This window comes from Mytilus edulis, chromosome 8, assembly GCF_963676685.1.
Source record: "Mytilus edulis chromosome 8, xbMytEdul2.2, whole genome shotgun sequence".
Lineage (NCBI taxonomy): Eukaryota > Metazoa > Mollusca > Bivalvia > Mytilida > Mytilidae > Mytilus > Mytilus edulis.
The window spans coordinates 11,832,552-11,847,150 of record NC_092351.1 but is presented as its reverse complement, the minus strand read 5'-3'; the positions used below and the strand labels follow the sequence as shown (position 1 = coordinate 11,847,150).

General features: G+C 31.8%; 1 protein-coding gene and 1 long non-coding RNA gene across 4 annotated transcripts in view; one reads left to right on the top strand and one right to left on the bottom strand.

Annotated features, from left to right (window-relative positions):
• Window positions 1–14,599, bottom strand: part of LOC139484823 (uncharacterized) — a 452,262-nt gene that overhangs the window by 52,714 nt on the left and 384,949 nt on the right. The window lies entirely within an intron of this gene.
• The window catches only part of LOC139484798 (protein jagged-1a-like), a 36,842-nt gene that overhangs the window by 13,231 nt on the left and 9,012 nt on the right, over window positions 1–14,599 (top strand). For all 3 annotated transcript variants that reach the window (XM_071268766.1, XM_071268768.1, XM_071268767.1), the window contains one exon: window positions 13,558–13,845. In XM_071268766.1, coding sequence (XP_071124867.1) covers window positions 13,558–13,845 — 288 coding nt within the window. The remainder of the gene's footprint in view (window positions 1–13,557; window positions 13,846–14,599) is intronic.

The following is a 14,599-nucleotide window of genomic DNA, read 5'->3' as shown; positions in this document are numbered from 1 at the left end:
GTAAAAGTTAAAGACTAGAATACACAAATTTACCATAGTACAATAACACAATGACAGGATGTATAAGTAGAGAACAACGTCATATATGTATTATAGAAACAAAAAGGCATATGTAAACAAAGCACAGCTTATACTTAACCCTTTTAGATCTCGTGAACATTATGATCTTTAAAAAACTTGGCGATCAAAAATGTGTAGGCGTATGCCCTCTTCGCCCCCTAGATATCCGCCACTCATCTTGGCGAAAAGGAACTTATATTGTACTTTTTAAAAAGTGTGATATAGACTAGCTGTTAACTATTTCTTTGTATGAAGGTTTATTTAACTATCTTAAACATCGCAATTCTGCCAGAGATATCGATATACTTATACAACATGTATATGTCAAACTTAGTTAACCGTCAACCTTTTACATTGATTTATCATTACTAGTGTATTCAGCATGTCTAAATACCAATTTTCAGGCATATTGTACAATTACTATACTACGAAGGTTTTTTTTTAATTACCATTTCAAAAAATTCTGTTAGTGTTTAGTTAGGAACAACGGAATCTTGCATGTTTATTCAAAATCATTAACAACACGGTGGCACAGACAAAAGTAATGCTTTTGTTTAGATCTATAAAAAGTTTCCATATAATTCTGTGAAAAAGTTATAACAATCACAAATTATTAAGGCACTTGATATTAAAATAATTGATTGATTTCTGTTTCCATAACGTCCAATATCAAACACCTCATATTCGTTTGTAACACGAACACATTAAGAAAGAATACAATCGAAAAAATCGCCAAGATAGGGATCTACTATGACAAAGTATTGGAAATTTTGACCGTCACTGGAAAATGAGATGAACAGAAATTTTGCTTTGCAACATATGATATACGGACCCATCAGAGAATTGTTACAGTGGTTCTTTAACGTACAGAGAGCACGCTGTCTACTCGAGTCGTTTCGTGTTCAAATTTCGAACGGACGTGACTGTGTATTTTTGTACCTCACACAGTCAAACAAATGCCTCACTTTAGCAAAGATTTAGCTGCAGTATATCCTACTGAAAATACACGGAAACAAGTTCCCGATGGCATCTTCGACTTATTGTACCTGGACGGGATCAAATACTTTAAATTATGAAAACGTTTTAGAAACCAGTATATTCAAGCTTAAAATCCATACTTCCTAGATCGCTCTTGTTTTCCGTCCCAACACAAACATATAGTCAAGCTGTGCCCATCAACTGAAAGATCTACTAAACTCTCTACAGTGTTTTTCCTCGTGCTATATTGGAAGATAGACTCATCTTTTCTATCAGCAGTTTTATTTACAATTAAAAAAAATGAATCGTACATAATATTTCTTGCGTATGGTTTAAAAAATCTGATAATTAGAGAACGGACATGAAATGCGTGACATACATTCCGCCGAATTTCATATTATGAATACAACCTTGGAGTTCTGTATTTTTGTTATACTTTCCACAAGCTCTTGCATCAGGTATGAGGAAGAAGCACATGTGTTAAAGTCGTTAAGTGTCCGAACTCACGAAAGACATATTATTTCTGTTTTAAATCTGAAGACACCAGTTTAGTCTTCTGATGGTAAAAGTTAGCTTTAAATTTCTATCAGCTATTGTGACTTTTACGACATAATCTGGATTAGTTTAATTGTTAATTTAAGCAGGAAAAGTGTAACCTCATAAAACATCCGATTTATCTTCCTTTAGAATTCATTCGAATTCGTCGGAGTTTTATATTTTATGTTAGTATTGTCCAAACGGATTTACAAGTTTTGAACATCGTTAAACTACTATTGCCTTTTATCTTTTATTCACATTACCAGATATCTAACTTGTAAGTATTCATTAAAAATATGCCATCCGAAAAAGAAAAACAAAAAATTGCAACTTTATGAAGACAATTGACTCTTGTATAAAAATACATAATATTACCAATGGGCGAAGTAAGTAGGTAACTCTTTCGATTCATAACAACATGTGTGTATGACGACGGAACCACTTTTGATTTAATAGTCTAAGCTGATTTATAACAACAGATTTAATGTTAAAACTGATCCATAACAACATTGTGTCTATACCTATAATGAACAATTCATTATATATTCAAAACTGATTCATAACAACAGTGTGTCTATACCTATAATGAACAAAACTGATCCAAACACTTTTGCTACATCAACGGCTGTCTATTTTATTAAAGTGTATAGCCACTTTCCCCCTGTAAAGTTTCAATCACGTTAGCAATATCTAAAAACTCATCTAAGATGCTAGGCTGATGATTATTAACATAGACTCACCAGTGGCGCTCGAATTAAAACATTTCATGAGCCAAATCAAATACGAATTTGGAGAGATATTAAAAATCGAAAATTCATCGACGTTGTGCCAAATACGATGAAATAATTTTCTCGTATTCTCAGTTGTATATAAAAGTTCCAACAGAAGTTCGGTTTTCGTCTCCCTTTTAAAGTTCTTTAGGAAACGTAATCTATTTTTCCCACAATCCATAAAAGCGAAATAAGATTGATGAATTTTGTATCATCGATTTGCTTTTCAAGCTGGATTTACCTTCACAAAGAACACTTTAAAAGCCGGGAATGTATAAATACTTGAACAATTTAGGAGCTTTATGAACAAACGGGACCAAATAGAATTGTCAAATCCCGAGGGAATTCAAACTTTATTTTCTAAATACTTTTACAATTGATCAACAGATAATCTGAATCAGATTTCCTATAAATCTTGTCAGTATCGACGCACTTCCTGGCCTGTGTCACCTTCGGGGACTGACAGTCCAACAGGAGCGGTATCGACAGAGCCGATGTTACCATCGGGAACTAACAGTCCAACAGGATCGATATCGACAGAGCCGATGTTATCCTCGGGAACTGACAGTCCAACAGGAGCGGTATCGACAGAGCCGATGTTATCCTCTGGAACTGACAGTCCAATAGGAGGTGTATCGACAAATTTATGTTACCCTCGGGAACTGACAGTCAAACAGAAGCGGTATCAACAAAACCGATGTTGCCCTAGGGGACGGACAGTCCAATAGGAATAGGAGCGGTATCGAAAGAGCCGATGTTACCCTCGAGGACTGACAGTCCAACATAAGCGGTATCGACAAAGCCGATGTTACCCTCGGGAACTGACAGTCCAACAGGAGCGGTATCGATAGAGTTCTAGAAAATATTATAAGTGCAATCGCATTTTCTGATTCATCTTAGACAGAAACCCTCAAACCAAATTCTAATACCGATAGATATATGGATACCTGAAGGCTTGAGGAAATACTAGTACATAACCAATGGGACATTAATAATAAGCAAACTTTTTTTTTATAATTTCGAATTTACCAATGTAGAATATAAAAAAACCCATGTTAAATCATGTCTGTACTGAAAACACTGGCTACGGAATTGATGATTAGGGAATTAACACTGGTAATAACAGTACATGGAAAGTCCATAAATGAAGTTTTGATATGTTCATATGTATGTTTAATTCAAGCAATAATCGGAAATATGACTTGTGGATATATAATACTGTTACTTGTTGAAAATAGCAATGTGATAAACAAAAAATACAGAGAATCTGCCCTTCCTCTAATTCTAGGTAATCATGACATATACTTTCATGAATTTAAGGAATCTATCAATGCTTTTGTGCCTGAAACAGGATTGATGGAATGACTGTAGTAATTTCTTCCTCTTCATATACTAGTATAACATAAACCATGATATAACATAGTTTTACAACAGCACAATCATTATACCATTATCAAAACTGTCATTTCTATTACTGCAATGATACATAAAAACGCCAGTGTAATACTTCAGTTTAATTATATCACAATTATATCGTCTACTTTTTACAGTCATAAAATATATATTTCGACAAAACAATTAAATGTTGTGAGAACACTCCTTTAAATTTATCAATAAGAATAACTTAGTCTGTAGTCCTATCATACAGTATGAATATTCAGAAGAGAGCAACATTTAATCGAGGCGAATCCCGTCATTTGAAATTACCCCATATTGTTATAATAGTATATATGGACCATGTTATAGAAAGTTCTAAAAGCTATTATCCATTCTTTTGGTGTGTTTGAGCTTTTGATTTTGTTACATTTGATTAAGGACTCTCCGTTTGGCATTTTCCTCGGATTTCGGTATTTTTGTTATTCAACATTTTTCTTCAAGGAAGACTTCCCATAAATGGCATACTGTAAAACATGGTATGGTACGATGGTATGGTATGTGTTATGGTATGATGGTATGGTACGAATGCCACCATACCATGGTATGCATGAATGGTACCATGGTATGGTATGATGGTATGGTACAAATTACTATACCATGGTACAAATTATTATACCATGGTATGAAGCATGGTATGGTTTTTCAAAAGAGGAAATTTTGAAAAGTTAATAAACCTATAATTCTTAAATAGGATTTTATTAATTATCTGGTTTTTTTTTCTTTCTTTTTTGACCTATTCCAAACCTATTCAAAAACAAACTTTTTTTTCAAAGAGTAATAGGGACAAGAATATTTTGTTGAAAAACAATGTAAACAAAATATTCATTGGTTCAATTTGTCCAAGACATTCAGAATGAAAACAATTAATTTAGAAAAGAATTGCCCACACACATTTAAAAGCTGAGTCAGTTCTTTAGTTAGGATATAGACATACATTATTAAGCAAGTTAAGAGTTTCATGAAGTTGTTAACAAAAATTAAAATTGATAAAATCTTGATTTATTCTTGTACTTTCCTTGCCACCTAGTAAAACTATCATGCTGAAGAAAAACAGCCAAAGTGTGGTTGGTGATTAGTTGTAGTTAGTAAGAATATAATCTGCTGTGACTGCAACTTTTGTTCAATTAAAGGACTTTTTTATTGCTTTTTTTTTTGCCAGCAAATAGTGTCACTTTTGAAAATGTCAAGAAAATCATTCTAGGGGTTTTGTTACAAAGACAAAACCATTTTAGACATAGGGGAGATGTTCCATATAACAAACAAAAATAACCGGTAGTACTAAATGAAAACTATGAAAAAAATAAAATAAAATAAAAACCTTAATTCCCTTAAACTAAATTGAGCAAGGCTATATAAAAAAGATATAGCATGAAAGGTGTACTATGAAAACTTGAAACTATATAGAGATCAGCATGGATTTTGGAAAACAGAAAGAAAGTGAAAAGAATATTGAGAAAAGGTAAGTTGTATCCCTATATTATGTTATCTGATTAAAATTATATTTTATTTGGTTATATTTAAAGTGATTGTATTGTGAGAATTGTTTAATATCTTTTATACAAAATTTCATTAATCTTTGAAATCAATATTTGTGTAATTTTTGCACACTTTTATCTCTCGAGTTATATCTGCAAGTTTTAAATTTAAGCTAATTTATGTAACAGGATACCTGCGGAACCATAGCTCATAGGCCCTTTTGTATTTGCGGACCATAGAGCTACGGATTTTTCCTGTTTCAAAATGTTGGGAATTGTGACCCAGGTTCAGGTCACACTTATTTCTCTCAAAAATGGTCCGCAAATAGTCAAAAAATAACATAAGGACCTATGAGCTACAGTTCTGCAGCTAGTAACAGGATGATGCCACAATTGTTAATTTTATTATTTGATTCATGCAGTCTTGTAGTATAACCATTCTCCAATGTCTAAATGGAAATTAACATTTATTTAATTAGCATATTGTTTTCCTTACGTTGTTAATATGTTAGACAGTAGCTTTAAATAGTTGTAAAGACCCAAACTGTTTTTTTTTTAATATTTTGAAAAAAAACCTTTTTTTAATGACTGGGTTTAATCATTTCAGATTAGTTCTTGATAGACTGGAGCACAATATAAGAAAATCTGAATATGGTCCAATATAATATACGAAATAAAACAAAAAACATAAATAATACGCCAATATACAACTTATTGAGTCGACCACTGATGAAGCCGGACTCAGGGATCTTTTTCCCAAACACGGCAGAAACACCGGGCCTAACATTCATGCTCATGGGTGAGCTCGGATGGGCTATTTAAATACAATGTAAAATATTATTTTCATAATTAAAAAAGACAAATTAAAAAAAAAAAACATATTCATATTACCTAAATTATTTTTTTAGGATTTCCTACTTCAAAAAAACATACCATGCTTCATACCATCAAGTTATACCATGGTATAATAATTTGTACCATGGTATAGGAATTTGTACCATACCATCATACCATACCATGGTACCATTCATGCATACCATGGTATGATGGTATACGTACCATACCATCATACCATAACACATACCATACCATCGTACCATACCATGTTTTACAGTATGCCCCCATGGCTGCCACTGAAGCCCACCTAGCATATTTTAAAATAAGTCATATACACGACACCTACTAACTATGTAATATCGTGGTTAATCATCACCTACCTCAGTCACCTACTTGGCTTCGAGCATCAGTGAAGAGATATTAATTGAGTTAACGGTGCAATGAACGTTGTACTGTTGTTATGTTATATAAACTAACACAACAGTTAAGAAGTTTAAAATTCCATCATTAGACCATAGTTTTAAGTGTCATTCTTAAAAATATATATAATGAGATATCTATATATATAAAAATAAGAAAGACCGAAAGTTAATCGATGTATATCTCTTATCATTTTGTCGACCGACGACTGTATTCCAAAAGTATTCATTTGCATCTGCAAAATAAAAACATTATATTATAAGAAGAATCGAACACAACCCGTTTATAAGCGCTTAACTTGTAATGCTGTAAAAAATTAAGAAGTATCGTATTTCAAAACTTTACGCAAGACACTACATATACTTATACATTTTGTTATAAGTAATCCTTCATTTATCATCTGTACATATACCAGTGCATAAAGTAACACTAAAGACGAACCATCACACAAAAAAAGGAGGAGATATATGATTAAAATAGACGTAAAACGTACTATGTATTTGCGAAATCGAACATGGTTCATATCATTAACAAGCATGTCCTTAACAGCAGGTTTCTGTGAAACTTAGCATTGTTCGATAAAATCAACACCAGTATAAACTGATGCATAAAAGCGCCAGCACATAATGATGATTAACAAACAGTTATTGTCTCAAATATCTATTTATAGCAGTTTTATTATTAGATTTGATTGAACAGAATGGAAATATTATTTTTCAAGATACACCGTGCCTTCTATTAAGTATTTCATGTGCATGCGGATTGTGTTGCTTTTATTTGTCAACTAAGTCAGTATAGGTTATACAATTAACAATTACGTTAACGATATTGCCGAATTGAGGTTTTAACTTTAGGTAGAATTAAGGCGATACAGCACAATAGAGCGAAGCCACGATACAAACTTCAATCAGTACCGTCATCGTATTCAATGATATTGAGTGGAATCTATAAATGAGTGAATTAAAATTTATCCCAACTTATATCAGACCAAAAAGATAAACTTTAATTTGCATTTTCCTCACAAAAAGGTGTAATTATTCCCTGTTTATAAACATATAACCTATCTTGATTCCACTATTAAATGTTATACATACGAAAGGCGCGTCTTTGTGATAATAGCAATAGCTTTGTATTTTAAATGAGGTTATACATGGTTGATGCCACTGCTGGGGGACGTTTCATTCCCGAAGGCTTTACCGGTTCAAAAGTCAATACATTTGAGTTGACATGAACTATCATTGACATATGTAAATATACTGAAAATGCACTGCTTATTAAAAGATGTCAAATTATTGGAATCGCTAAGAGTATTCTACCCCAAGACATTGATTGCCTTAGCCGTTTACAAAAATATGTCCTTATCGAGTACTAGTTTGTTGCAATGTTGAATAATTGTCAAAATCGATATGATTGAAAAGTGTGTAGTTTGCTTCAATATATAAATAAAAGCAACAGTAGTATATTACGGTTCAAAAGTCATACATCGATTGCAATAAAACAAATCCAAGTTCATAATAAAACCGAGAGAAACACATCAACTATAAGAGGAAAACAGAAGCACTGAAGTGCAACAAATCTAAAAACGAATGTAGACAAATTTATGTTTTAGCTTGTTTGGAAAAATACAGATTAAATAAGACAGCCTTCATTATTGAATATAAACAAAATCTCTTCAAAGATACTATGATAACAACTTGATGCGCATGACATGTTTTTCGTTTAGATTATAATCCGTCAGAGGTTTTTGAATTTAGGCAGTTGGAAGGCCAAAATCAAATAAAAAATTGATGACAAAACAAATAGAAAAATCCGAAACTTAAATAAATAGGTTTTGGAAATTATATTTCAGATTCGTTTCTTCGTTTCTAAATCCTAAAGTACTATAGAAGGTAATAAACGCTAATTAAAATCAGTGGCTATAAATAATTTTGTAAAATACTTGCAGATATAAAAATCACCAAACGAAACGATACAAAGCAATGTATTTTCCATATATTATGAAATTGGATACACTGTACCAAGGTAAATAATTGCCCAATTGGTCTAATTTTTACGTAGTGGTATTCTTATCAAAATCAATGATTTAAGGCAAAAACGCGAAACTGTTTTATGGGAATTTTTGTTATCTCAAAATCGCATTTTTTACCCCAAAATAAAAAAACCGATAGGAACATATTTTGTTTTAACAAAGATGGTTTGCTTAAAATTTTGAATGCCTTTGCATATTGTTGAATACTTTTTTTATATTTAAGACATTTTGGCAACATTTTCCGCAAAATTAATATGACACCTGTGTTCAATAACTCGGTATTTCTAACTTTCAAATTTGGTCAGATTCTTTCAATCATATGTATTTGATTTGTAGATGAATGGAGTTCAAATACGGTATCGTTTTTTGTGACTACTATATATAGTGGACCATTCTCTCTAATAATCATTGACCAAATTGATGTTTTATAACAAAATGTACTAAATATTTTTGTGATTTTACTTTTTACAATAGGTATCTGTGAAATTGTTAAGAAAGTTTGCAGTATGTTATATTGATTTTTAAACCTTTTTTCTTATATATAAATGTATGTATTCATCTTTATGAATTTTACCTAAAGAGTGAAGCAATTGCAATGCAATTAATTTAGTTTTACCATTTTCACAATTACAAGTTTCAACGTGTAATGTTTAGGATTATACGCCTAGTTTCAGTTGTGTTTCTGTTTTTTTTTTTAATTAATTGTGAAGATGGTTTTGTATTCAAGTATTTTAATTGCGCGTACATGGAATCTGTTTTTATTTTTAAGGCGATGAAATTAATCAAGACTTTCTCGGTATGTTAACTGGTCAAATTCACTCACAGTTAAATTCAAGTTCGAAGAATCCCTGGACAACGTGTTCATTTCTTTTTATTTATTATTTTTTATTTTTCAACTATCTATTGAAAACCTGTCTGTTTTGTTCAAACATTGTTGTCACAATGATGGAATTTTAAGAGAATGTCATGTAAGTGGGAGGTTAAACTAGCTATAAAACCAGAAAATTCCTGTACGATTTCTGGAATATGAAAGCTGTTATCCATTCGTTTGATGCGTCTGATATTTTGATATTGCAATTTGTTTAGGGGCTTACGTTTAAAATTTTCCTCTGAGTTCGGTATTTTTGTTATTTTACTTTTGAGGGACTATGTTTACATACACGATGTCCAATAATGGAAATACATATATTAAGTTCGTATTGAAAAGAAACAAACTTTGATTATTTTGATATGATATATTTACAATTTCAGATTTAAAAACTTCTCAGAATATCAAAATTGTAACAGTAACACATTTAAAAGTTCTTGGTGGTCCATAATGAGTTGATATTATAAAAATACGTGTCACTCAAAATAAGTTAAAGTTAAGCCGATCATGTTAAAGATAAAAAACATTATGATTATTTGGATAACATGTAACCGAGATAAAAAAAAAAACATTCACACAGTTTGCATTGCGTAAGATTACGCTTCAATCCCAGTTGAAAACGTCACTAAAGCAGAATTTTATTGAAGATGTATCAATATTTTTTATTTGATGGGTATAAGGCAACGACGATTTCAACAATTACGGAAAAAAGTGGCGGGGAGGAATGTAGAAGTTTTGTGGAGTTCAATAACAGTAAAATGAAAGACACATGCTTAATCACCATAAGATTATAAGAGGACGGAACTTCACCAATCATATTTACAACCACCTGGATCGATGCCACTCTCTATTAAGGTTTCTTCTTAAATTGCTTTACCAGCCTAAAAGTCAACACTGAAATATTGACATGAATTATTAATATGATCATTATTATGAATTCACTGTTTACAAAACTTTGAAGCATAATACTAATGATTTTCCACACCAGGAATATATTACCTTAGCTGTTTAAACCTTTCGGCATTTGGGTTCTCAGTGCTCTTCAACTTTACTGAATTTGGCCTTTTTACTTTTTTTGATTCGAACTTTACTGAATCTTTTGTAGACTAAATCCACGTCCTCTGTACATACGTTTAACTCTGGTTCGTTTGATTGGTTTATCTAGAAGGAACTGAGTATAAATATTTTTCATACTTTTTGAATATTCTTCAAGAATTACTGACTTCTAGAAAAACCCATACTGTTAAATTCCTGAAAAAAAGAAATGGATGTTTGTAACATTTATTCGTCTATAGTTTTCATATTTGTGTGTTTTATCATTTACTAGATATCAAGCGATTGATTGTCTATTTTCTTATTTTACGGTCTTTGTAAAAATTTCATGCGTATTGTTCCCACTGAAAATGCCTTGTCAATACATGAACTATGATAATTTTCATATCATTTAAATGCTACCTAAGTATTCTGTTTCCTTAACTTTTTATTTTGAAGGTACCCGGTAAAGTTATTCAAGAAAAAATTTGGTTTCTTATATAGGGAATCACTGAAGCGTGACTGGAGCGTGCCTCCTCTTAGGTCAGTCAGTGGGCCCCCACTTATGAAAATTTCTGGATCCGCCACTGTTTCTGTCAAACTGGTTAAAGACTAAATGACTTTAAATCAGTTATGTAAAACGAGAAGTGCGAACCAACAATATTATCATACTATTGTTGCATGCATGTCATTCATGTTACATGTATTCTTGGGGAAACATCATAAGACCTTGTCAGGAATGTGCAAAAATGATGAATACAATTGGAAAAGACATAGTATCATCATATTATTAAGTCACACCAGTCCTAATTGTTAATGATGATAGTTTGTATATATTCCTACATGATGCTATACTGTAAACCAACTTATTTTCGCGATTTTCGTCGAAGTTTGATCTTCCCTTGTCTAACTACATAAGGTACATGTAAAATCGCGAAATTAAGTCGATCATATTGCGCTAAAAAGGGGTAAACCCGAAATAAAGTATCCGCAAATGGTTGGCCAAGGATTCGTAAATTGGAAGAAAAAGAACACCACGCACTCACAAGTTAGTTCTCAATTATTTTAAAAGTAAACACTGAAGTCAAGAATTCATAAAAAAATGTTGGACCACTTTATCTATATATATCGGCTGTTTTGCATAGACTTATCAACGTTTACGCCATCATTTTGCCATGAATTATACCTCGAATTATATTAAGTTTGACATAAAAGCATTATTTGTTTAGTCAGTTGTGTTGTATAAAATTGAGAATGGAAATGGGGAATGTGTCAAAGAGACAACAACCCGACCAAATAAAAAACAACAGCAGACGGTCACCAACAGGTCTTCAATGAAGCGAGAAATTCCCGCACCCGGAGGCGTCCTTCAGCTGTCCCCTAAACAAATATATACTAGTCCAGTGATAATGAACGCCATACTAATTTCCAAATTGTACACAAGAAACTAAAATTAAAATAATACAAGACTAACAAAGGCCAGAGGCTCCTGACTTGGGACAGGCGCAAAAAGTCGAAAATGCCTGTACCAAGTCAGGAATATGACAGTTGTTGTCCATATGATGTGTTTTATCATTTGATTTTGTCATTTGATTAGAGACTTTCTGTTTTGAATTTTCCTCGGAGTTCAGTATTTTTGTGATTTTACTTTTATGTATACTTACACAGTTTTGGCTGCTTGATTTCTCTTATTGTCATGTTACCATATTAATATGTCTGTTGGGAATGCTGACCCAATTTGGTCAATACAACGAAACTATAAACGACTGGTATAAAAGTGGGCGATTTTGTTAGCTATAAAAACAGGGTTAACCCACCATTTCCTTGTATGTTTGTACCAAGTAGGAATTAGACAGTTGATTTGCTACGTTGGTTGATAGTCGTTGGTTTTTTTTTAGTTTATGTGTACCTCCCCTATTTAATTGGTCTTGTATTCGGTATTTTTGTTGAGTTTTTTCACCCTAATTTATATGGATTTTGCTGTTGTCTTATTTCATTTTTGTTCATGTTTCTTTTCAATTGTGTCGGTTCTGATACATCGTTCCGCTTTGAGCATTCCAGACGAAGAAGATAAATATAGAAGAGAGCCTTTGACGCATGAAATTCATCCTTTTTTAATTAGTATTTTCTAAGAAGGACACGCCAAAGTCAAGACGAAAAAACAACCAAATGAAAACCAGGAATGATCAATTATTGCCCTGTATAATTTTGAGGACAATGAGTAATTAAGAAAACACATCTGAATTTATATATGTATATGTATATATCTATAAGAAATGCAAATTAAAAAGTACTGTAAAACACTATTATACCAATGCGTGTGTAAATTTCTGGTATCAGATCTGTCTTGAAATAAATATTTATTCATATTTTCCAGATTTGTATCTTCTGAATGGATTTATGAGATGTGAACATTAGTAAACTTCTGTTGTCTCTAATTCATACATGAAAGTTCATTCATAAATCTTATCATATTTTCTTTGCTTTCATTCAGTAAAACCTTATAGCAAGCAAAGAAGGCATACAGTTCCACGTATTGAAAAGAAAATGTAGAAACTTATTGACATAGATAATTTGTTGTAGACAAGTCGAATATAACAACACTGTGACAACATACATATGTTACAATTTATGTTGAATATTATTTAATTCATCTCACTGAACGTGTTTTATCTAGGTTATTGTTAGATTTAAGATCAGCAGAAGTTATGTCATCTCTTGTTATATCGTTTTTTTTTATGGTTAACCTTGATGCTTATATCATAAAATAGCAAAACTTTTCTGGAACCCACCACCCTCCCCCACCCCCCGAAATTTGTTAAATGCAAAACCCAAGGCAAAACATCCATTTAAATTGAAAAAATAAAAAAGGACAGAGTATTGTCGTAAAAAATTTTTAATGGGTGTAATTCCTGAGAATACTTTACAATAATTTTCTTATTTTTCAATGGTCCACGTGAATGTCAATATATCATACCTTCTGTTTTGTTTAGTAAATTCAACGTAAGAATTGTTCTCTCATATTATTGACTGATCATCATTATTTTTACTTTGACAAAAAAAAACAAAAAAAAACACGACGCAATTTTAATTATTTACTTTGTTTACTTTTAGGTCTTTTCATCGGGTATATTTGAAATGGCGATTTTATCAATATACAACGGAAATGGACGTCGTTCTGATGGTGAGTGTTGTGTCGGTACAAAGGAATATTGTAACGATCAGTGTCGAACGTTTGTAAGCGCCTGCCTCCTGCAACACACGACAAATGTGCCTGAATTACCCGAGTGCATCTTTGGAAATTCCAGTACTGCTGTCTTAGGTGGCAATGTTATACTGTCACAAACACTAAATGATTTTGAATTGTCAACTTTATTGATAAGATTCCAGTTTTCGTGGCCTGTAAGTATACATTTTGTTTACCAAAGTTATGGTGTATTTTTAGTTGATGTAAAATCTTTCCCATAAGCATTTTTTTAGGTTAAATTTGGAAAGGGACAACATTTCATCAGATTTATATATATGTAGCGAAAGTTTTTGTTGATATTATTTCTAATAGGCTATAAATATTGGAAGTTCTTGTAAGCAATTAGAGAAACAAAGAGTTTCTTTTCATGTTCATGTTATTAACCAGCCTATTTTAAAGCACCTGCTTTGTATGATGTTTCCTCTACATTGTACAGCTATTTGAGTTATCGACGACACAAAATGTATACATTATTTTATCAGCATACAGTTGCTTTTTACAAATAAACCTCTTGAGTTGCTGTTGAATTGACAGAATTTAGTTTATCGAACTTCATGAACTTTTAACCATTAAGTAATAGTTAATTACTAAATTTTACCCTCCCCACTTGAAGATGACTTTCGTGAATGTCATGTTAAATATAAATATATTGTAAGATAAAGTATCTATCGTCTATAGATTCATCAGAAGGGCATCATGTGTATCTCTATTTAAAAATGCTTCAAGATGAAGGTTGTTTAGTTCAGTGAATATCGTACGTGCCTGTAGTCAAATATAATGATATATTGAATATTTTATTTTATTTACACGGAAGTAAATTATGCAATTATTGCTTTATAATCGACTGATGAAAAGACCAGACGAGACATTGCGTTGATATTAATCAAAGGGAGATTAGATGATCTAATA